A 25,654-nucleotide genomic window follows, 5' to 3' on the forward strand; every position below is an offset into this window, starting at 1 on the left:
GATTTTTGAAAGCGACCCAAGTCACGGCTGAATGCTGGTCCTCTCACTCATGTCACTTCTCTCTGTCTGCCTGTCTGTTGCCAAACACAGAGCGGGGGAGCTCTTGGCTCCGCCCACTTGTTACGTTGAGCGAGAAGCAGAAACTAATTTTAAACTAATTTTTTTCTAATTAATTTTAAAATTAAAACAGCGAGCTGTGTACACACCCCCAACATGACACTTTTGAACACATTATAATAAAAACATCTGAACTGTGTGTTGAACTGAACCTAAACTGGCACACTCAGAACAACCATAATACTAATATTAAATCATAAAAAAAGGGGTAAACTGCCCTTCAAAAGTATGTTGAAGTACGGAGTTTTTGTACTTTTACAAATATGTAGGCTGAAACATGTATCTCCAATGAGCCTGTGTTGCATAAACAAGTGGAATTGCTAATAATTTACAGTACTTTCTGTCTTTTTCACACCAGTTTGAGGAGTTGGCGTATCTATGGATGGAGAGGCAGAAGTCAGGTGGAAACTACAGCAGACACCGTGCTCAGACAGAGAAACACGTGGTGCTCTGCGTCACCTCACTCAAAATAGACCTGCTCATGGATTTCCTCAATGAGTTCTATGCCCACCCGAGACTACAGGTGAGGGAAAGTGAGGGGAAAAATCATTGAACTAGTCATGTTTTTTCAGTGAAGTAATATTTCTAAAGGAGCTGTTGACATGGAATTGAACCATTCTTTGGGTGCTTTAGCACCTGCCCTTTTTTTCTCTTAGAGAAAAATTCCCCTCAAAATAAAAGTGATGAAGAAATGAAGGAGTTCACTTTGCAATCGTCAACAGAAAACGCCCCCCAATTTTCACTTTGCAATCATCCACAAATTCCCCCCATGCTTTCTATTATAATGTCTATGGGCAGGACGTCAAATGTATGGACACAGACATATCAAACAGCAGCAAGGGGGATGTGTCCCAGTGACTAAATCCAGCATATAGGGGTTCTCTACTGTCTACCTCATTATGTCTTCATTTTATGCATTGTTTATTATTATGTTACCTGTAGCTCAAATGACAGTATTCTGTATTTGCCTTTATGGTTTTACGGTAGTTCTGAACTGTCAAGACACCTCGGATGCTAAAAGCGGTAAAAATTGAACCCAGTTTGAATTAGTTTATGACGGACTAAATTTTTTTGAGGCAGTCAATGCGACTGACACAACGTGAGATCCAATATATTTTTTACCATGCGAAAATGACGAACGAAATTTTTGGATTCAGTGTGCAGTAACCTTTAGAAATAAATAAACTAAAAAATGCAGAGTTCAACACAATTACTTCATGTTGTTACAAAAGTTTCTAGAGTGGCGCCAAAGCATAGAACTAAACAAAACCAACAGCCACATTAACTAGAACACAAGATTCCCAGTAAACTTAGTAAGTAAAATAAAAATCTGAAAAAGAACCCGAAATCTTCAGCGTATGCGACGCCACAAAATAAGCTCCCTAAATGATAAACAAAAATACAAAAAACAGCGCTCAGCCACTTACTTAATGTTTCTGAACACTTATTTAACTACGGGCAAAATGTATTTCACCCGAAAAAGGAATGATGAACTCTTAAACCATATTGGATTGATAGTTATTTGGATCAGTTCAGAGATACGTAAAACAAATCATAATACAAAAACAGAAACAAGCGTGCACAACACAAACCCACACATACATGTAACCCCGCATGGGAGTCGGTTGTTCTAACTCTAAAGAGTATGGCCTCTAGCGTCTGTCGCTAGAGCACATTTACAGGTCAGAGGAGTGATGTTTACCTGCACAGCACTTACTAGCTGGCCTCCGCTACACTCACCCCCCTAAACCTCACTCTCATCTGGGTCACGGCACCAATGTATCCCCGTCAGTCCTATGTCACCCAACCTGCTCCGAGCTGGTATCGAACCAGCAACCTTCCGCATTGGAGGAGTGAGGTTTACCTGCACAGCGCTTACTAGCTGGCCTCCGTTACACTCACCCCCTAAACCTCACTCCCATCCGGGTCACGGCACCAATGTAACGCCGTCGGTCCTATGCCACCCAACCTGCTCCGAGCTGGTATTGAACCAGCAACCTTCCGCATTGGAGGAGTGAGGTGTACCTGCACAGCACTTACTAGCTGGCCTCCATTACACACAGCACTAAACAAACAAGGAGTGCCGGTCAAATATAAAGTCTGCAAAACAAAACTTGATTGGTCTACGAGGAAACACCTTAATGAGGAGTGACAGGCTCGGGATCCAATCAACAAATACCTGTGAAGAGAGAGAGCGACATAGAGAGAGAAAGCGAAAAAAATATAAACTCCTACAGACCATAACAGTGTACATGAAAGTTAAGAAATACTTGAGTGTGAGAAATTGTGAGGAAATGCTCATTTCATTTAAAATGTTCACCACTTTTTTGTCTTAATCTTCTGCTGCAAACTTTGCTACACAGTTTAATTTAGAAAGGAAGTGCATACTTTTACTAGCACTTGCATATTCATTGTACTATTGCTTATATAAATACAAAACATTGTGATCCAGCTGATAAAGGTGTCTCGAATGTCATGTAGGACTATTATGTGGTGATCCTCTGTCCCACGGAGATGGACATCCAGGTGCGGCGAATACTGCAGATCCCACTGTGGTCTCAGCGGGTCATCTACCTCCAAGGCTCTGCACTGAAGGACCAAGACCTCATGAGGGCCAAGTATGCTATTCATTTTTGCTTTGACTATATGTGGTCGTAGTTTGCTCTGGATACAGGCAGGGCACAACTTAAAATTTTCAAGAAGGAAGAGTTGGAGCCCGGAGACCTCCAACCTCCATGTGGGAGGAATTATACCACAAGTTGGCTAAGTGACCTCCAAGTAAGAGGGACTTACACCACAAGTAGGCTGGGTTTAGGGTTGGTGTTGGTGTAGTAGACATTAATAAAACACAACAGGTTACTGTGAGGTTGGGTTTAAGGTTGGGGTAGGAGTAGACAAATAAAACACAACAGGTTACGGTAAGTTTGGGTTTAAGGTTGGGGTAGGAGTAAACTAATAAAACACAACAGGTTACTGTGAAGTTGGGTTTAACGTTGGGGTTTGAGTAGACTAATAAAACACAACAGGTTTCTGTGAGGTTGGGTTTAAGGTTTGGGTAGGAGTAGACTAATAAAACACAACAGGTTACTGTGAGGTTGGGTTTAAGGTTGGTGTAGGAGTAAACTAATAAAACACAACAGGTTACTTTGAGGTTGGGTTTAACGTTGGGGTTTGAGTAGACTAATAAAACACAACAGGTTACTGTGAGGTTGGGTTTAAGGTTGGGGTAGGAGTAGACTAATAAAACACAACAGGTTACTGTGAGGTTGGGTTTAAGGTTAAGGTAGGAGTAGATTAATAATACACAACAGGTTACTGTGAGGTTGGGTTTAATGTTGGGGTTGGAGTAGAATAATAAAACACAACAGGTTACTGTGAGGTTGGGTTTAGAGTTAGGTTAAGTGTAGACATTCATAAAACACAATAAATTGAACTGTAGGCGATTTTGCAAAAATATCTAAACTTTTTTTTATTTAAAATATTTTGTTGCTTTTTCCCAGAGATGGGTTGCGGCTGGAAGGGCATCCACTGCGTAAAAACTTGCTGGATAAGTTGGCGGTTCATTCCGGTTCATTGTGGCGACCCCGGATTAATAAAGGGACTAAGCCGACAAGAAAATGAATATATGAATTTTGTTGCTTTATTATCATCAATTGGATAGTAATCAATTAATATAGATTAGGAACATCATCCGAGTGAGAAATAAACATTTTGAGATGAATTATTGCTTAATGACAAGCAGCTGTCGCACTCTTCAAATAGCAATAAAACAACATAGTTAGATCCAAGTTGCAAGTGAAACTTTATTAACCAAAAAAGTCCAAGTGAAAATCTAAAGAGAAAACAGCAAACGTAACACGATGTAGCTAATAGCGTCAAGTAGTCAGACCGTGAACCAGACAACAGATCAGGAGTTCAGAAAAGAGTCCACGTTAATCCTGACAAAACACAGAGTAACACAACTAACAATATTGAACAGACAGAAAAACATGGGACCGCCACCCAGATATAGCTGCGATAACAAGCCACAGCTGGACAGCTAATCAGCACAGCTGATTGACAAGCAATAACCCATGCGACCACAACAACACCGACACGCAACAACAAACACGTGGGAAAACAAAACAACCATGTGACAACACAGACAACCAGAAGTGCACACACACCTTCAACTGAGACAGCGGCAGCATGTTACCGCTAAGTGCATGAAGTGTACAACATTACACACCTCTTTTTATCAACCCTATTAATTCATGATCTGTGTATTAAAGTGCACTTATTCTTTTTAGAATGTTAGGTGTGAGTGCATTACTGGAAAATGGTGTAGAATAGAGATTTTGGACGTACCTTAAATTTTGCAGCTACTGTAAATTTAAATGAGCTTCTGGCCCTCTTTGAGTCTGTGAGAGTGATAGACAGAGCAGTCCAATGCATCTTCAACTTTATCTGTAGCTGTAAACGATTTCATCAGGTCCTTTTACAAGACATTACAATCATCTCTATTACTGTGAACATTAGAAAACTGACCTCAGGATGAGATTAACAGTGTCAGGAGAGCTTAAGTACATTCATCAGTACATTAAGAGAGAGAAAAAAAACAGAGGAAGATATGGAGTGCAGTACTTTAATTCAACTGTTTTTACATTCAGGACGATGACTTGTAAAACAATAGACAGTAAAACTTAAAAGAAAGCTGCTTAAAGAGAAGTTTATTCATAAACTAATTTCAAGAGGATCACATGCTTATGATTTATCACGGCCGGTCTCGCATTTGCTAATCACTATCTTCCAATCATATAAGCCCTGAGCTACTATAAATAGCCACAGTTTTCAGTTCACTTTGTCTTCGTTTGGAAGAAACCCCCCTCCTCCCCTATTCTCCTCCTTTACCTCTGATTGGGCGGCACGGCGGCCCAGTGGTTAGCACTGTGAGCCCCACAGCAAGAACACTGCCAGCCCTGCTTCCACAGGACCGGTGGGTGTTTCTGTGAGGAGTTTGTATGTTCTCCCCGTGTCCGTGTGGGTTTTCCCCGGGTTCTCCGGTTTCCTCCCACCATCCAAAGACATTCAACATACATAACAATCAAGCATTTGTCTAACCCCTTGTGTTCCCTTTGCTACCGCAGCAGGGGAGTTCTGAGATCCACCGAGCTCAGGCTCCCCTCTTGCTCTGCCAACGGGAGGAAGCCCCGGGCTCGAGGAGCCCTTAAGCTCGGGGCTCTCTCCCGGGACAGCATGCCAAACAAGCTTTTATAAATCATCAGCTTAGTGTGAACTCTTGAAACAGCAGTTGTGTCGGATGATTTACGTTTTACTATAAAGTGCACAGCATGTTCAGGTTTGGCCTAATGGCAGGCTAATGGTAGTTTAGATCATTCAATTAGCACAATCTCAATATCAGCTTGTACTTCAGTCTGAGAGTGAAAGAGCTGTTAGTGAACGCGAGTTGTAAAGTTATCATGTAATGTACACTAACCTACAAAAGCCCTGATCCCAGTTGTAAGAGCAACAAATAATAACTTGACTTCTAGTTGATCATTTGGAAAAGTAGCAGAAGATCGATTTTTCTGATGAATCTTCTGTTAAACTGCATCCCAATCATCACACATACTGCAGAAGACCTACTGGAACCCGCATGAACCCACGATTCTCATAGAAATCAGTCAAGTTTGGTGAAGGAAAAGTCATGGTTTGGGGTTACATTCAGTATGAGGGTGTGCGAGAGATCTACAGAGTGGATGGCAACATCAACAGCCTGAGGTATCAGGAGATTTGTGCTGCCCATTACATTACAAACCACAGGACAGGACAAATTCTTCAGCAGGATAGCGCTCCTCATACTTCAGCCTCCACATCAAAGCTCCTGAAAGCAAAGAAGGTCAAAGTGCTCCAGGATTGGCCAGCCCAGTCACCAGATATGAACATTATTGAGAATGTCTGGGGTAAGATGAAGAAGGAGGCTTTGAAGGTGAATCCAAAGAATCTTGATGAACTCTGGGAGTCCTGCAAGAACGCTTTCTTTGCCATTCCAGATGACTTTATTAATGAGTGATTTGAGTCATTGCAGAGATGTATGGATGCAGTCCTCCAAGCTCATGGGAGTCATACACAATATTCAATCTTTTTCCACTACAGCATGACTTTATATTCTATACTGGACATTATTTCTGTTAATTGAAAGTCAAACTTTACTGTCCTAATTAAATAATTAAAAATCAAGGCATGATCATATATATATATATATATATATATATATATATATATATATATATATATATATATATATATATATATATATATATATATATATATTTATTTATTTATTTATTTATTTATTTATTTTTTTTTTGCTAAAACAAGTTTAATCTAGAGCAGTGCTTCTCAAACTTTTTTCACTAAGTACCACTTCTGAAAAAAAAATTTCTCTCCAAGTACCACCATAATGAGTAGTACTGAAATACAGTAGCGTATTAGTAGCCCGGTAAAGCAGCTACAGTTCTGCACAGTTAAAAAACGTGGCAGATTAATTCCTATTATTAAGAATATTTATTATTGTCAGCCACTTTAAACATAAATAGTCTGAACGTTAACACTGTACTGTGCTTATATGTAAAAAAAAATAATTAAAATAAAACTAAAAACATCAACATTTAAATTAAAATATGCTTAAGGTAAAAAGAAAAGTGCTGTACTTAAATGTAAAGTATTAACATACAGTAGCCAATTCATCAACACCTGAAAATGTTGCCTGGAACTCAGAAATATAGGCTATATGTCATAAAACGAATATTATTATATGTCATATTCACATATACATAATTTTGGATCAATTTTGAAATATTTGTAGCATGTACATATGACAAATTTGGCGTACTCGAAGGAAGCCCGCGTTCCACAGTTTGAGAACCACTGATCTAGAGGCTTTTGCCTTTCATATAAGCCATTCTGATACCAAATGATCAACTAAAAGTCAAGATATTTTGTTGTTCCTAAAACTTGTATAGGCGACAAGACTTTTGTCAGGTTGTGTATATCTACGCATTGATTGTAATAGGTTAATGTATTGTTGTGTGTTACCCTTACCAATAAACAAACTTAACAAAAGGCTTAGAAATTCCATTTTTAGATAAAAATGTTGTTCAGTTAGCATTAGCATAAGCATCTCATTATCAACTTGTGCTTCAATCTGAGAGTGAAAAAGCTGTTAGTGAATGCGAGTCGTAAAAGTATCAAACGTGGTATATCAGAGTGGCATGTCTTTGATTTAAAGTAGCATAACGTTCTCTAAATGGATTTTTTGGAAAGCTTCCAAACAAAACTGAATATAGTCCGTGTGATTTATTTCTTTATTTTTTTAAGAGTCCACCAGCAGAGCCAAACCTGACGCCATCTGTTCCTTATTAAAGCCGCCCTGAGGTTTAAGGATAATAAATGTGCTGCTTCTTGCCATGCAACTGCATTTAAAATCCCACTGTATTCCTTCATTATGAATGCAGCAAATCTGTTTCAATATGCTCACTTCATATTCTAGTGCATGAATCTCTCATCAAGCTCAGTTGGTCTTAGTTTCTTGGCCGTACGTGTAATCTGTGTGCTGCAATGGGAAGGCTGGTGTTTAAAGGATGACTTGAGAAAATTGCACTTGTTGTTAAAAAGTTTCATTTTTAAGATGTGTTTATTGCTGTTGCACTTTACTGGATGAATTATGCATGATGTGGGAGCTTTACTTCACGTCAGTAGTTATTCCTACAGAGGACTTCTTACAACTTTAGAGATTGTTTTGTTAATAATGAGCTCCAGTGTGTGTGTGTGTGTGTGTGTGTGTGCGTGTGTGTGTGTGTGTGTGTGTGCTTGTGTGCGCATGTGTTAGTGTGTGTGTGTGTGTGTGTGTGTGTGTGTGTGTGCAAATGTGAGTTTCTTCTGTTGAACATAGAAGATATTTTGAAGAATGTTGAAAACCTGTAACCATTGACATTTATTATCGGAAAATCAAAAACTATGGAAGTCAATGGTTACAGGTTTCCAACATACTTCAAAATATCTTCTTTAAAATATCTTCAGAACAAAAAAATTGTTTGAACACAAAAAAGATATTTTGAAAAATGTTGCAAATCTGTAACCATTGACTTCCATGGTAGGAACATCAAATATTATGGAAGTCAATGGTTATAGGTTTTCAACATACTTCAAAGTATCTTCTGAAAAAAAGTATAGATTCCACAAATATGCAGAAGTCATTTTGTAGCTGTAATTTAATGCATAAATTAATGCAAAGCCGTTACAGTAATACTGTGTGTATGTGTTTTTGCAACCTGTAAATATTGACTGCCATATTAGGAAAATCAAATACTATGGAAGTCAATAGTTACATGTTTCCAACATACTTCAAAATTAATTAATTCATTCATTCATTTTCCTTCGACAAAGCGTGTTATTTATCAGGAGTCACCACAGTGGAATGAACCACCAACTATTCCAGCATAATGTATGGTTTTTTACAGCGGACGCCCTTCTAGCGGCAACCCATTACTGGGAAACATACTTCAAAACGTCCTTTAAATTATCTTCAGAAGAAAAATAAAATGAAAGTACTCAAAAGAAAAAAATTTGAAGAATGTTGAAAATGTGACCATTGACTTGGAAGTCAATGGTTACAGGTTTCCAACATTAAAATATCTTCAGAACAAAAAAATAAATAAATTATGTGTGTTTGTGTTTGTTTGTGTGTATATTTTGTAAATGTGAGCTTTTTTCTGTTGTACACAAAAGAAGATATTTTGAAGAATGTTGAAAACCTGTAACCGTTGACTTCCTTAGTCGGAAAAATCAAATACTGTGGAACTCAATGGTTACAGGTTTTCAGCATACTTCAAAACATCTTCTTTAAAATATCTTCAGAACAAAAGAAATGAAAACAACAAAAGAAGATATTTTGAAGAATGTTAAATACCTGTAACCATTGAATTCCATAGTAAAAAATCAAATACTATGGAAGTCAATGGTTACATGTTTCCACATACTTCAAAATATCTTCTTCAAAATGTCCACAGAACATAAAAATTTTACATTCCACAAGTAAGCACAGGTTATTTTGTAGCTGTAATTTAACGCACAAATAAATGCAAAGCTATTACAGTAACACTCTGTGTGCTGATGCATTTTTAATGACGTATGAGACTATTAATACACGATGGAGATTTACAGATACAAATAAGTGGTCGGCAGTGTTTACACTGGATAGATAGAGATTTTACTGCTGTTTTTGTGGCTATACTTTGATGGCTGGTATATGTTGTGTCCTTAATACTATTGTCGTCCACCACCAGCTTTCATAATAAGAGCTTTACAAACAGTGTTTGAAGGAAGAGTGGAAATTATGAAGGACATATCACAGATTTAGTTTAGCTAACACACTGAAATCATTATTAGTAAGAAAACCAGGAGAATATTGACAGCGACTCGGTCAATTTCATGTTTTACTTCACATTGACAGTAAAAAACTGCCATTGATTACCTTTAATAACATTCATGCTACACATGAATTTACTTGATGGGTGGTGGTCTAAATAATCATTGTGTTGTGCTTGTGTGTTTGTGTGTGTGTACTTGTTTTTATATCCCTGCAGGGATTTAAACTTAAATTCACAGACTAAAATTAAGGTCTCCATGTTTAAAAAAAGTCTTATGAATCACACAGATTGATTTTGAAAATGTAAAATTGTAGATAATCATTATGTCATCATTATGTCTATGTTAGTTCCCTCCAGGATATAGGAACGTGTGTGTGTGTGTGTGCGTTTGCTTGTGTATTGTGATGCTGATGTGTATTGATGTTTTGTGTCATGCAGGATGGATGATGCGGAGGCCTGCTTCATCCTCAGCAGCAGAAATGAAGTGGACCGCACCGCTGCTGTAAGTTTATACTCATAATACATCGATATACTTCCTCGCCAAACTGCTAAGACGTACACTCACCGGCACTTTACTAGGTACACCTTACTAGTTTACTAGAGATTTTGGTCCATATTGACATGATAGCATCACGCAGTTGCTGCAGATTTGTCGGCTGCACATCCATGATGCGAATCTCCCGTTCCACAACATCCCAAAGGTGCTCTATTGGATTGAGCTCTGGTGACTGTGGAGGCCATTTGAGTACAGTGAACTCATTGTCATGTTCAAGAAACCTCACACTCGTAACAATTAAAAAAAAGTCACACTCGTAACAATTAAAAACTTTTGCAAGAAGAAAAATGTACAATTGACATTTTCTCAAGTATGAAAGAAGCACAAAAGTGAATTACTTGATCAAAATATTGATCATGTCACTTAAATGTAATACAAATAATGATATTATTAATTAAATAATAACTTAAAACTAATAAGAAATCTAATATATATATATATATATATATATATATATATATATATATATATATATATATATATATATATATATATATATATATATATATATATATATATAAATAGTTGTATATAATATAAATAGTTGAAGTCAGAATTATTAGCCCCCCTGAATTATTAGACCGCTTCTTTATTTTTTCCTCAATTTCTGCTCAATGGAGAGCAACTTTTTCAACACATTTCTAAACATGATAGTTTTAATAACTCATTTCTAATAACTGATTTATTTGAGCTTTGCCATGATGACAGTAAATAATATCTTCCTAGATATTTTTCAAGACACTTCTATACAGCTTAAAGTGACATTTAAAGGCTTAACTAGGTTAATTAGGTTAACTAGGCAGGTTAGGGTAATTAGGCAAGCTACTGTATAACAGTGGTTTGTTTTGTAGACTATCGAGAAAATATATAGCTTAAAGGGGCTAATAATTTTGTCCCTATAATGGTGTTTAAAAAATTAAAAACTGCTTTCATTCCAGTCGAAATAAAACAAATCAGACTTTCTCCAGAAGAAAAAATATTATCAGACATACTGTAAAAATTTCCTTGCTCTGTTAAACTTCATTTGGGAAATATTTAAAAAAGAAGAAAAAAAATCAAAGGGGGCTAATAATTCTGCCTTCAACTGTATGTATGTATATATATATATATATATATATTGTTTTTATAGGCTATTTATTATAAACAGTTTTTGAAGCTAAAAAATACAAATTGCTGTAAATCTACACTCTAAAATACATTGAGTTATTTATTTAACCCAATGGTTGAGTTAAAAATATTCGGTGCTTTGCTGGGTTATTTTTAACCTTTATTAGGTTATTTATTAATAAATCAACCAGTTGGGTTAAAAATTCGAATTTCAACAGTCAACTGATTTAACTGACACAAAACAGCTGTATATGGGTGCGTATAATGTTGTTTTTGCGTAATAAAGTTTATTTAAGCTATTACACAATAATATTGTTGCTATTTTTTAAATAAATTACCTTTCCGTTTAGTTTTTTTATCCGTTTCACCATCCAAGACTTTTAGAAGTGTTTGGATGTGGTGGTTAAATGTTATTGTACATTGTGGAGTGAAGCCTGCTGCAGCTGCTGGACAGTCTCTACAGCACACAGAGCTCCTTATTCTGCTCAATCTACACAGGATTTTCAGCTTGCACAGTTTATAACTGTCTCTGTTTCCTCATTGTTTGTGATTCTTGATTTATTTTACCAAAAGTGTCTAGAACTAAAATGTAATGGAAAACGGAAGGATTTTCAATATATTTGAATACTGTATGTTATTAATTTACACAGTTATAATTATAAAATTAATAGTAGTACTAGTAATAGTAGCAATAGTAATACCAGAATGGAAAAAAATTACATTTAATCAAAACAACCCAATGCATTGGTTTAAATTTTATAAGCCAATGCACTGGGTTAACATAACCCATAGTAGGGAAGGTGCTATAATAAGCTATAGTTGGGATGTCCAGTATGTTGGGGTATTTTTAACCCAAGTATTTTAACAGAGCAGCCATAATTATAAAATATTAGTAGTAATAGTAAACCCAAATGGAAAAAAAAATTACATTTAATCAAAATAACCCAATGCATTGGGATAAATTATATAACCCAATGCACTGGGTTAAAATAACCCATAGTTGGGAAGGTGCTATAATAACCTATAGTTGGGTTATATGTCGGGGTATTTTTAACCCAACTATTTTAATAGAGCACTCACCCACAGGCCCTTCAGTGGAACATTTAAGACAATTTTTAACCGAAACTGCGATCTTTGGCACATCCTCACATTGTAAAACTGATGTCTGTTCTTATAGGATCATCAGACCATTCTGCGAGCCTGGGCTGTGAAGGATTTTGCTCCAAACTGTCCTCTTTATGTCCAGATCCTCAAACCCGAGAACAAATTTCATGTCAAATTTGCAGGTGAGTGTTTTGTTTTCCTGAGATCTCCACCGATGACTCGTTCCATGTTTCATATTCATAAAAATTTCACATTTTACCTCTTCCCAATAGGGAATGATTGTATGGTGTCATGGCTTATAATGGAAAGCGATGGGGCAAAAACAGCCACTAACATAACGAAAGGATAGTAAATTTACCCAGAATGTATTGGTTTTGCAAAATTTAAAAGCATTTTCCCAAAATATATGTCAAAATAAGATTTGTCCGGCAACAATCATTCCATTTGCTGTAACACAGAGAACGTTGTGGCTAAATTAAGCCTCGGAATTACCCCATAGTGCATGCAAACATTTCCAACAGCGCACAAGGGATAAAATCATGGTGCAAAAATTAGTACACCCTATGAATATGTTGTAAAAGTGATTTGACATGTAATATACAAGCATAAACATGTAGGTTTGTGTTACCAAATGAAAAGTGCCTCTCAAATGAAGAGTATCTGTCTGTATTAAAACAAACAAGATGATTGATTTAAAAGATATTGTATTTCTGTCTGGCTTTCCAATTTCTGAGATTGGGGCAGTGCACAGATGGCAAACTAAGGTGTTTGGAACTGCATAGTGTCTCCATATTTCACAAGAATGATGTGTTTGCAGAATTCAGCAGGGAGTCCATCTGAGCCAGGTGCTTTATTATAACTGTTGTTTTTTTAAAGGGATAGTTCCCTTTAAAATGTATTATATTACACCCAAAAATGTATTATATTATTATTTTTAATATTATGTTGTAATAATTTATTCATCCTTTACTTGATTCAAATCTTTATTAGTTTCTTTCTTTTGTTAAAGACAAAAGAAGATATTTCGAAAAATGTTGGAAACCTGTAACCATTGACTTCTATTGTACAGTATTTGTTTTTCCTACCAAGTAAATGGTTACAGGTTTTCAACTTTGATCAAAAAATCTGCTTTCATGTTCAACAGAAGAAAGAAAATCATACAGGTTTGGAACACTTTAAGGTGACAAAATTGTTAGTACATTTTCATTTTTTGTGTGAATAATCCCATTAGCATCCATTTATGATCCGTTTATGATTTAAAGTAGATTATTAAAGCTACTGACTGTAACTTTGTTGTTGTTCTTTTTCTTCCTTAAAAAAATATCCTAGTTAAATTTGAGCAAGTGCATAATCAGTATATCTCCTTATCTTAGCATGATTCACAATGATAAACTTGCAATATTGATATACTGTATAAGCAATATCACACGTGTAGCAGTGACAATATACAGCCAAATCGCACTGCTATGCGTGTGTTATTGCATTTATACAATAGTTTGACGGCATAATTGTGTAAATAAAAAAGAAAATCCAATACTACTCTCGTCTCCCATTCATTCACATCTGCAGCTGACTGAACAGCAGAAACCGTTGCTCATTCCCCACCATCACTTTAGACCTAGTGTTTGAATGATTCTCTAGCGTAATGTCAAAAGTGATGACTAAACAGGTGATTTTGCTCATATTTTAAAATTATAATACTGAATGGCATGAAATTCCATCAATCTAAAGACATTAGAGACAGTATTTCTCTGTTGCAGTTGGGATAGCACAATAATTAACCCCGAAAAAGCCAAAGCAACACTACCAGATTACTAAGGTATAAATACAGCACTGCAAAATACAGAAGAGAGAGATCGACTTAGAAACTCACTTAGCAGTTATAATGATTTGATCTGCTGTAGTTTGAAATTATGAGTTTTTCTCCTTCAAGGACTTATTATGCAATCTCTTTAGCCATCTTGTGGCGGAGCATCAACCGTCTTTGCTCTGCTCAGTATGACAGGCTAATGGATTCCAAGGTGCTGAATCTCCGAAATGATAAATAATTTTAAAAGACACTGGGCCCTATCATACACCCGGCGCATTGGGGTGCAAGGCACAGCGCAAGACTTGTTTGCTAGTTTCAGCTTGGCACAAGAGTCGTTTTGAGGTGTTGCGCTATATGTTTAAATAGCAAATGCATTAACGCTCATATGTGCGCCCATAGGCGTTCTGGTCTAAAAAGGAAGGCGTTCTGAGGCGCACTGCTGGCACGTTGCTATTTTGAGAAACTAAAATATATTTTTCATTAGACCAAAACTAACCCGGTCTAAACTCCGGCGCAGAGTTGCGCCTCGCTTACGCACTGCTTAATACACACAAGAGAGCAATAGGCAAATATCTTTACATATGAAAAAATTTAAATATTAAGGATATATATAGGATATAATAAGAATATATATATAGGATATAAATATAAAGGATTAACATATTACAAAACATATTATTTTCTAGCCTACATAAATATGAAAAACCACTGCTTTTATGTCTTCTTCATCTCGAGAGGCTTTTTCAGTTCATTCATAACAATTTACTTTTGTATAATGTTATTATTATTAGCAGTATTATTTATTGTATCCATATTTATATTTGATTTATTAAAAACAAGCTTAGATTTGTCCACCTGCCAGGTTTTAGACCATATGAGGCACAGCATGTGTTTTAGGATATAACTCAGGTTACCACTTCGTTAATATTGTTCATTTATTAGTTTGTTGGAAATTAGAACTGAATTTAGAAATAGTTTTGAAACGAATATTTGCGCTTAACAAACGCAATTAATTATTTATAGACTAATTGGTGTCTGTGCGTAAAGGTTTTCCTATCCAAGAGCGAAAGTAAAAGTGATCCAATATCTCTCATTCTCACGCAGTAGATGCTCTGTTTAACAGTTTTCTGTTAAAAAACTGTTAACTGTTTGCTTGTGAAATGCTCAGTTTTTCCACTTAGACTTACTTTGCGTCCTGTTAATAGCGAATGCGCTTATGGCGCGACTCTGCTGGCTCTTAAAGAAAATGGGAGATTAGACTCTAATTGGTTTATTCTCAAAACACACCTATAACTCATTAAGAAAATAAACTCAACCCTTTTAGACCATGCGCCATGGCGCAAAGCGGATTTTCCCGCCCGTTAATTAGCAAAAATTCGTTCTGACACGCCCTGAAACCATTTGCGCCCTGCGTTTTGCGCTCTGCGCATGGACCGTCAAAATAGAGCCCACTATCCTTATAAATAAGCTGCATAGTTGCAATCTGAACAACTACTGTATGTTCTCGCGAGAAAAAGCCTCAAAAGTTCATTATGTTGTCCAGCAGCTGCAATATTTGTCAAACTGTAGTGAGTTTATTGAACTGCTCACTCTATGTGGGTGGAGTAATACAGAAGGATGAATAGCTGTAGGAGTTATGATATTGCAGAATATTGCACGGCTATCAGCCAATCAGATTCAAGAACCAGAACTGTTGTATATATTATATTATGTTATATTATGTTATATTATATTATATTATATTATATTATATTATATTATATCAGTGGTTCTCAAACTTTTTTCACCAAGTACCACCTTAGAAAAAAATTGTCTCTCCAAGTACCACCTTACGACACTATTTTTTAACCAGTATTAAAAATAGCGTTGTGGGCCTAATTAAGCAGCTACAAGTGTGCACAGTTTAAAAACGATGCAGATTACTTCCTATTATTAAGAATATGTATTATTGTCAGTCACTTTAAACATTTTAAATAGTCTGAACATTAACTGTGCTTGCAGGTAAAAAAAAAAAAAACGTTTAAATTGAAATATGCTTTTAAAGGTTCATAAAAAATGGTGCTGTTCTTAAAAAGTAAAAAGAAAACTGCTGCACTTAAATCTAAAGTATTCATAATAGCATATTCATCAAAAGCTGGAAATGTTGCTTGGACCATATAAATATAGGCTATATGTCATATTCATACACTTTTAGACAAATCTTGAAATGTTAAATGTACATATGACAGGGTTCATACAGGCACAGCCTAATGAAAATCAATTCCAGCACCTATTTTTTTTCAAGTCTGACATGCTATGTATTGAAGACCTGAAATGTATTCTCAGCAACCTATAAAACGTTGCATAGGAATAGATACACATAAAAACCATTAATAATAATAATAATATGTATTAATCATATATTAATAATATAATAAACCTGCACTTAATGCTTGTGAAATCTTTTTTGTATTCAAGGAAAAATACTATTACACTGCTAAAATAACACAAATTTTAGTAAATAATACTAATATTAGGTAAAAGTACAAAGTAGTCTTTTAAAAAGTACTAGTTGGTTACTTTTGAAAAAAAATAATCAGATTTTCATTATGAAATCACTTTTTTTTAAGTGGAAACCTGATTGAATGGTTTAATTGCTTAAATCTCAAAGCTACATGTATAGGAATTTGCACTAACAAAGGAAGTATGGTCGTTTTTTCCTTTCATGACAATTAATCTTTTTTCAATAGCACTGGTAAAACTACCACATAAACTTTAAGGCCATAGAGACACTTTTTGCTAATTTTTTAAACAATATTTTCAAGATTTGAAAGGTTTAATTAAAGTATATGGTAAAAATATTTAAATTTAGCCTTTTATTTACATATTTTACACTATTTTTCTTTACAATATGGCAAATTTGTTTCTTAAATAGCTGTACATCACATGTAGATTTTATTTTACACTTGACTTTAATCTAAAATACAAAAAAACAAAAAAAAAACAAGTACACTGTCAGTAAAAAAAAAATAAAACAAATGACTTCATTTTACTTGAGGTATTTGAAATATGACAACACTACATTTATCAAAGCAGTGTTTTAAGAGCCTTATTGTTAATTTTGATAAATAAACAATAAGTAACAACGAATTGTTTTGACCTGTAATGCTTTAAGACAGATCAGAATACAGCTAAATGTATAAATCACACAAATACCTCATCCAGAAACATTTCCAGCATAATTCTTTTGTCGTAAAGAAATAAGTTCCACCTTTGCTAAAAGTAAGTTTCACTTCACAATACAGCCAAATAAGAAGACCATTTGCATTGTCATCGATCATGCATCAATCTAATTCTAAATACTTGATAACTTTGAATACTTTTGACTAAATTTAGTCAAGGAATAAAGATAAATAATGTCTACTTTAATAGTGGAGAGATCGCGATTGTATTCAATCTGAGCACACAGGCGATCATGAGAGCACTTGCAGTTCATTTGAAAAAAAAAAGCCTATTTAGGAGCTAGCATATCTGTTTTAGCGATTTGTGTACATGAATGCGCTCTCGTGTTAAAATAAAGCACTCGCCACATTTGCAGAAATGAGTAATTGCGCAATACCTTCATTCCCGCGCCGCCATTCAGAATGTATTTAGAGGAGTGACAGGTCAGAGCCGAGTCGACTGGCTGTCGGAGAGCGAAACGTGTATGTAGATCATCAAAAAGGCAGGAAATATGTCCGCGGTTTAATTACTCTGCTAGACATCTCTATAGTGAAAACATCCGAGAAGCATTATTCCAACAAAACTTTTGTTTTTAAGTTGTTTTCTCTGTCTCTGCAACACAGAAAGCCTTTGTCCCGCCCTTACGTTTCACGCGACTAGAAAAGGTCGACTGTGATTGGCTACTTTTCATGTCAGTCAAATCACCCTTCAGAATCAATTCTTAAACTTCGGAAACTGATTTTCAACAGCTTATGACACAATGCTCTAAAATAAACATTCTAAGCACAGCGTTGTGATCGTACGCTTCACAAAACAGACAATGCTGATCACATGGATGTTATATTACACATTAAAGGATTAAAAGTGTTAATTGTTTCTTTCATTATTTGGCGATTCCTCCGCGTACCACTAGGAGGAAGCCCGCGTACCACTAGTGGTACGCGTACCACAGTTTGAGAACCACTGTATTATATTATATTATATTATATTATATTATATTATATTATATTATATTATATTATATTATCTCAAATAGATTATGTGTAGGTATGTTTTGTTTGCTAGATCACGTGGTGTGTGAAGAGGAGTTCAAGTACGCCATGCTGGCCCTGAACTGTGTGTGTCCCGCCACCTCCACACTGGTCACCCTGCTGGTGCACACGTCTCGAGGACAGTGAGTACTGACGTTTTCCCTCTTACTCCCGACACTGATGTACGACGCGTGTTTCCTGAAATTCTCTTTAATTCACTCAATGTTTAACGGTGAATGATGACTCCTCGCGCAACCTTTCCAGCTCTGTGATCCCTAAACAAATAACGGTGTCACTAATAATTACTCTGAGCAGATTAGCGAGAAGGGCTGATCAATGTCATTCAACTTGCCATGATCAATCATCAGATGGACACCTAACAGTAAATTGTTTCACGTTTGCTCACACAATCAGCCAAACAGGAGTCTATGCGAAGCAAACCTAGAGTCATTTTCTGTTGCGTTCACACAAAATGAACACATTTTTCAAAACTTCCCAAACCCTTTTTGTCATTTATACTCTACAAATGGCAAAAACTATACATTTTTAGGACGTTTTTTCACTAACAAACTCATTGCTGAATAGACTGACGATACATTACATGCTTTTTTTTTAAATATAGAACGTCTTTTTAAAAAATATAATTTTTTTGTTAAAATTGTAGTAAAAAAAGTTTTGTTGGTACTAATTATGTTAGGAAATAGGAAAATATAGCTTTATTTTTCCGTCAACTATTATTATTATTATTTTATTTATTAATTTATTTTATTTTTGGGGGGTGGGGGGTAGGAACCTCTTGTCTAGAGTAATGAACGTTGAGAGAACAATTTTGAAAATGTGGCCGAAGTTTAGCGCAATGCTTGTTAGCGGTTGAAACACACATTAGACATCTGCCACTCTAATAAACTACAACTCCCATCATGCACCTTATACACACCAGTTTCTGATTCCCCCTGATTACACACACACAGTTGGAAGCTTATGATGGAATGATAACCAGGGATTTAAAGACTGCACACAGACTTCTTTGCTGAGTCTTCAGCTGTGCAATCAGGTAGAGAACTGGAACTGGAACAGAAACCAGAACCAAACTGGAACCGGAACTTGTACTTGTGCTTGTGTTTGTGTCTGTGTCTGTTGCACGATGGGATTTGTAGTTCATATCAGTGGTTCTGTGGAATTGTAGTTCTCCAGCGATCTGCAACAGCCGAACCAGTGACCTTCTTGCGGTTAGGTGATTGTGCTACCCACTGCGCCAACGTGCTGCAACCAACATTGTAATATAGGTCCTATATTTCATTTAAAATGGTGATTAAATAATCTTAACCTTTTACTTGGTGAAACCTGATTCCACAGTAATATCGTGAAGTTAGCAGTGTGATCTTTGTGTTTGTGTTTTCAGAGAAGGTCAGACGTCTCCAGAACAGTGGCAGAGGACTTACGGTCGCTGCTCGGGGAATGAAGTTTATCACATCCGTTTGATGGACAGCAAGTTTTTTGGAGAATATGATGGGAAGAGTTTCACTTATGCCTCCTTCCACGCACACAAGAAGTAAGTGACTGTGAAACATTATTGACTCGCTGTGTACTGTATTTAAAGTGATGCATAAAAAACTATAACAAATCCTTACCATTATTTGATAAATGCATTATACCATATATACATTATTTACATAATTTCATACACATTTTTGTTATAATTAATTACCTACCACATTGGAGATACAGCAGCAGATGAATCTGCCATACACGAGTCTTTAATAATAATTGTGCGTTCAAAAGTTAATATCCAAACATGTCTGTATGTAAGTTCACATTGTTGTTGGTGATCAAATATAACATGGAATACACAATTTATTAGCTAGATATTAATTATTAGTCATTCAAACAACTTTACCAAAACGATTTGTAGATTGTTTACACCATTACTCGATTTTGTAGTTCTAATTGAATTCACATCCAACGCGCATTGTATTTTAGGCTGTATTAGTGGTTTGAGTACGGATGTTTCTACACTTTGGAATTATTATTCAATTCATCTTCATTTCTATATCGCTTTTACAATGTAGATTGTGTCGAAGCAGCTGAACATAGAAGTTCAAGTAAATTGAAACCGCGTCAGTCCAGTTTTCAGATCTGAAGTTCAGTTTAGTTCAATTTACTGTGGTTTAATTTAAAATAACTCTGCTGAAAGTCCAAACACTGAGGAGCAAATCCATCGATGCGCAGGTCTACAAGTGCCAAACCAAGGAAGATAGTGGTGAGAACAGCGAGGAAACAAACTTGACCAACTGACGAAAGTGAAGGGAAAAAAAACCTAGAGAGAAGCCAGGCTCAACATTTCTCCTCTGGCCAAACTTCCTGTGCAGAGCTGCAGTCTAGGTGCCGGCTAAAGAACACTGGAGGTCCAATGTGGAGATGCTTAAAATCTGCCCTTTAAAGAATAACTTGCTCTCAAAAATCACCCCCAAATTTTGGACTGAAGTTGAGGACTGAACTGAGAATCCATCAGACAGTGTTCTAGGTTTTTGCGTGTGAGGTTTTTGAGTCCAATAAGCAATAATACACCATCTGGGAACCTTTGATATATTTTTAACATACTTTGGGACACATTAATTCTACTTTCAATCACTACAAAACAGTTGAAGTCAGAATTATTAGCCCCCCTGTATATTTTTTTCCCCAATGTCTGTTTCAAGAGTTCACACTTAGCTCATGATTTATACATAGCTTGATTGACATGCTGTCCCGGGAGAGAGCCCTGAGCTCAAGGGATCCTCGAGCCCAGGACTCCCCCCCCCTTTTGCAGGGCGAGTGGAGATTGAATAAAAGGTCTATCTCAAACTCCCCCGCTGCTGAGGACCCAACACCATTGGTATACTTGCTGTGAGGCAACAGTGCTAGTCTCTGGGCCACCGTGCCGCCCATTCTGGATAAAGGAGGAAGAAGGGAAGTAGGAGGGGTTTCTTCCAGACGAAGAAAGTTGTAGAAAGGAAATGAGGAGATATATAGTGATTTGGGATCTTTTGATTGGAGGATCATATTTAGCTAATGTAGACCAGCCGGGTCAATCATGAGCACATGCTCCTCTCAAAATTAGTTTAAAATTAAACTTCACTTTGCGGAGAGACGATTTTTTTTATCACATTTCTAAACATAATAGTTTTAATAACTCATTTCTAATAACTGATTTTTAAAATCTTTGCCTTGATGACGGTGCGTAATATCCTATTCGATATTTTTCAAGACACTATTTTTAGCATAAAGTGACATTTAAAGACTTTACTAGCAAGTTAGGGTCACTGTATCACGATGGTCTGTTCTGTAGACAGTCGAAGCAATATATTGCTTAAGAAGTCTAATAATATTGACCTTGACATATTGACAGTGGTTTAAAAAAACTGCTTTACTACTAGCCAAAATAAAATGAATCAGACTTTCTCCAGAAGAAAAAAATGTTATAGGAAAGGCTGTGAAAAAATTCCTTGCTCTGTTAAACATCGTTTGGAAAATATTTAAAAAAGAAAAATATATAATTTTGATTTTAAGCACTGTATGTTCAAACAGTATGGGCACTGTATGGGCAACAGTTAAGGGCTCAAACCAGTTGTTATTTTTTTTTCACTCTTAGGTATGGTGTGTGTCTAATCGGCACAAAGAGAGAAGACAACAAGAGCATTCTCCTGAACCCCGGCCCTCGCCACATCATGTCCGCCACAGACACCTGCTACTACATCAACATCACCAAAGAGGAGAACTCGGCCTTCATCTTCAAGCAGGAGGAGAAGCACAGTAAAGGCTTATCAGCCGCCGGCGTGTACGACGCTCCGTCTCGCCTCCCAGTGCAAAGCATCATTGCCAGCATGGGTGAGAGGATCTACCCGATAAACTCAAAACCCAGAATAATGCTGATGATACACAGGGCAACATTCATTCATTCATTCATTCATTTTCTTGTCAGCTTAGTTTTTTTATTAATCCGGGGATGCCACAGCGGAATGAACCGCCAACTTATCCAGCACGTTTTCATGCAGCGGATGGTCTTCCAGCCACAACCCATTTCTGGGAAAACAGAGCAACATTTTGAGCAATAAATTGGCAACCAGTTGAGACTCGAAGTTACTAATTAAGGCATTCGTCTTAGAGCAAGAAGGTCGCTGATTCGAGTCCCAGCTGGGCCAGTTGGCATTTCTGTGTGGAGTTTGCATGTTCTCCCTATTTGGTGTGGGTTTCCTCCGACAGTCCAAACACATGCAATATAAGTGAATTGGATGAACTAAATTGGCCGTAGTGTGTGAATGAGTGTTTATAGGTGTTTACCAGTGCTGGGTTGCAGCTAGAAAGGTATCGGCTGCGTAAAACATAAGCCAGAATAGTTGGCAGTTCATTCCTCTGTGGCGACCCCAGATAAATAACGGACTAAGAAAACACACACACGCAGTGAAATTGTGCACAGTTTCTTCGTTTTTAAGTAGTCGGCGCATGGAGTGTTGTAAATACCCGCGCTCGCCTCACTCGCAACAAACCGCATATGAGATAATTGACATCAGTACATAATAACCGGTTATGATTATTACTGAACCTATACCGAATTGTCTGCGTCTGACCGAAGAAACGATTAATTTTGACACCCCTATGTATAAATGTCGATTTCACAAAATTGATCCTTGACTGGTTTTGTGGTTCATGGTCACATAAGCCCCTTTCACACAGCAACACTGGTATTTTTCTGATAAAGCCTGTATGTGTGAAAGACGCTATTTAGTGTACTCCAAAACAAAGAAAGCATTAGCATTTACAACAAGGGTGTCCAAACTACGGCCCGCGGGCCATCTGCGGCCCGCAATCAGTTTTGTGGCGGCCCGCTAGGCTTTTTATAAATATTAATAGAATCTGGCCCGCCAAACAATAATGAACGTGATTCCATAAATAACCACCAGGTGTTGCTATGACATGCCTTCCCTTAGGCAGCAGTTCCTGTTATGAAGTAAAACGAACCGAACAAACTGAAGGAAACAATTGATAATCACGTTTTGGCGAGCCGTGGCACAAGCAAGAAAAAGGAAAATCAACAGTGAGTGCAGGAAATTTCAGTCACGATGGGGCAAAGAATATTTCTTCACAGAGGTCAGCGGAATATTTGTCTGTTTAATTTGCTAGTTGCAGTAATGAAGGAATATAATATTAAAAGACATTATAAAATAAAACATCAGGCCTTCAGCTCTTACACTGGTGCTGAACAAGATCAAAAAGTAAAACATTTAGCAGCTTCTCTATCAGCTCAACAATAGTATTTTTTTCGTGCTAATAAAGTGCAAGAAAATTCTACGCTGGCTAGTTATCAGTAGGGCCAGACGGAATCTGCAGACGTTTTTTTTTTTGCTATTTATGTGGAGAATTTTGGTAAAAATCTGCAGATTTCTGTGGAATTATTTTGGGAGTATCATAACTAAAACCTTAGAATATGAAATAAACAATAACATCTTTTTAACTTTTATTTAATGTTTGAAATCCAATTAGATTCACTTTATTTGGTAAATAAAGCAAGTTTGTCATATAATATATCTAGTAAAAGACAGAAAATATGACTGTACACACTGCATTGTACACAAATCAGATGAACATTTTCACATTAGTCAATAATAGTACTGAAATTAATAAAAAAAAAAGTGAATAAATTTAGATTTACACACATTTACCCAAGTAAATAAACAGAATTAATGATGGGCAAAAAATCTGCAGAAATCTGCAGAATTCTGCATGCGCAGATTCCGTGTGGGCCTAGTTATGAGGTAGCTTAGCTAATCGCACAGCACAAGAAACCCTTCACTGAAGGAGAATTTATACAGGAGTGTCTGATGAGTGTTGCAACTGTAATTTGGCCAAAAAAGATTTTATATATATATATAAATATGCGCGTGTTTGTGTGATGTATGTAAAATTTGGCCCGGGACAACGGGTTTTTTTTTTTTTTGTATCTGGCCCTCGGCCCAAAAAGTTTGGACACCCCTGATTTACAAGATGTAAGCATTCAAAACCTAAAATATGTCTTCATGTTTTAGTTAAAGTTACACCTCACATCAAATAAATCTGTGCGAGGCACTTCAGGGGACCTTTCAACATTAGTGTTGTCGTTCTAACATAACACAACAAAAAAATGACACAATTTTAATTTGTTCACTTCATGGCCACCGCAGGCTTGATTCAATGCCATTTCCATATGGTTGCCATATGCCAGTTAGTAACATTCAGAGGCAGGGTGAGTTGATCAAAATACAGAAGGCTTTGCTAGTCGTGCTCATGATAAAATATATCCTTTCTTTCGCTGTTTTCCCTTTTGTCGAAGTTGATCAGTCTACTTCATATGGTAAGTCTGAGCATGCGGTTTCCTTAGCTTTAGAGACACAGTTCAATGTCATAAGACATCATTAGCGGATGTCTATGTAAATGTTAGCATTTACAGAAACCTTTACAGTATCTCCTGCTCATTCCTGCTACTTGAACCCTCAGATGAAGTCTTTTGTCCTGTTTTATATAGCAAATGAGATTATTGTTTTTTTTTTTTTAATTGAGCTTGAAAAATGCACTTGCATGTGTAAAATATACCTGGTATGGCAAGCCGTTTAAACATTTAATCTCTAAACAATTCTTATATTTTTTATACTACTAGCACTATTTTTTAAGATACTTTGTTTTGCATTAAGTACAAGTGTTTATTCATTAGGTGCTATTTTTTAAATACTGCGTATTCTTTAGTTTATAATATCTTTTTTAATGATGCTAGTATGTACACTGTAAAAAATGCTGTAAAATTTGCAGTATTACTGGCAATTTTGTTTGCCAATAATACTGCAGAATTTACAAGTGCGCTGTAAATTAACAATTACAACTGTGCTGGAAAACTACAGCACAGGTGTAATTGTTAATTTACACTAACCGGCCACTTTATTAGGTACACCTTTCTAGTACTTGGTTGGACCCCATTTTGCCTTCTTAACTGCCTTAATCCTTCGTGGCGTAGATTCAACAAGGTACTGGAAATAGAAATTTTGGTCCATATTGACATGATAGCTTCATGCAGTTGCTGCAGATTTGTCGGCTGCAAATCCATGATTTAAATCTCCTGTTGCACCACATCCCAAAGGTGCTCTATTGGATTGAGACTGGTTGCTGTGGAGGCCATTTGAGTACAGAGAAAACTCACTGACTACGTTTACATGGACACCAATAATTCGATTGTAATGCGATTAAGACAATACTCTGATTAAGATTCTACCATGTAAACAGTGATTTTTGATTAACTTAATCTGATTAAGGT

General features: G+C 36.3%; 1 protein-coding gene across 50 annotated transcripts in view; it reads left to right on the forward strand.

Moving 5' to 3' along the window:
* kcnt1b (potassium sodium-activated channel subfamily T member 1b) overlaps positions 1–25,654 on the forward strand; it is a 163,973-nt gene that overhangs the window by 95,949 nt on the left and 42,370 nt on the right. For 20 of the 50 annotated variants that reach the window (XR_015491917.1, XR_015491918.1, XR_015491919.1 and 17 more), the window contains 7 exons: positions 476–640; positions 2,599–2,735; positions 9,966–10,029; positions 12,368–12,476; positions 18,371–18,479; positions 19,739–19,888; positions 21,968–22,203. Coding sequence is in view for 46 of the 50 variants with exons in the window: in XM_087254328.1 (XP_087110454.1) it covers positions 476–640; positions 2,599–2,735; positions 9,966–10,029; positions 12,368–12,476; positions 18,371–18,479; positions 19,739–19,888; positions 21,968–22,203 (970 nt within the window). In the remaining 4 variants the exon portion in view is untranslated. Of the gene's footprint in view, positions 1–475; positions 641–2,598; positions 2,736–9,965; positions 10,030–12,367; positions 12,477–18,352; positions 18,480–19,738; positions 19,889–21,967; positions 22,204–24,682; positions 24,704–25,654 lie in introns of all 50 variants that reach the window. The other 30 variants (XR_015491916.1, XM_087254322.1, XM_087254334.1 and 27 more) reach the window with 3 other exon arrangements.

Source organism: Danio rerio, chromosome 5 (assembly GCF_052040795.2).
Source record: "Danio rerio strain M-AB ecotype USA chromosome 5, GRCz13ab, whole genome shotgun sequence".
NCBI lineage: Eukaryota > Metazoa > Chordata > Actinopteri > Cypriniformes > Danionidae > Danio > Danio rerio.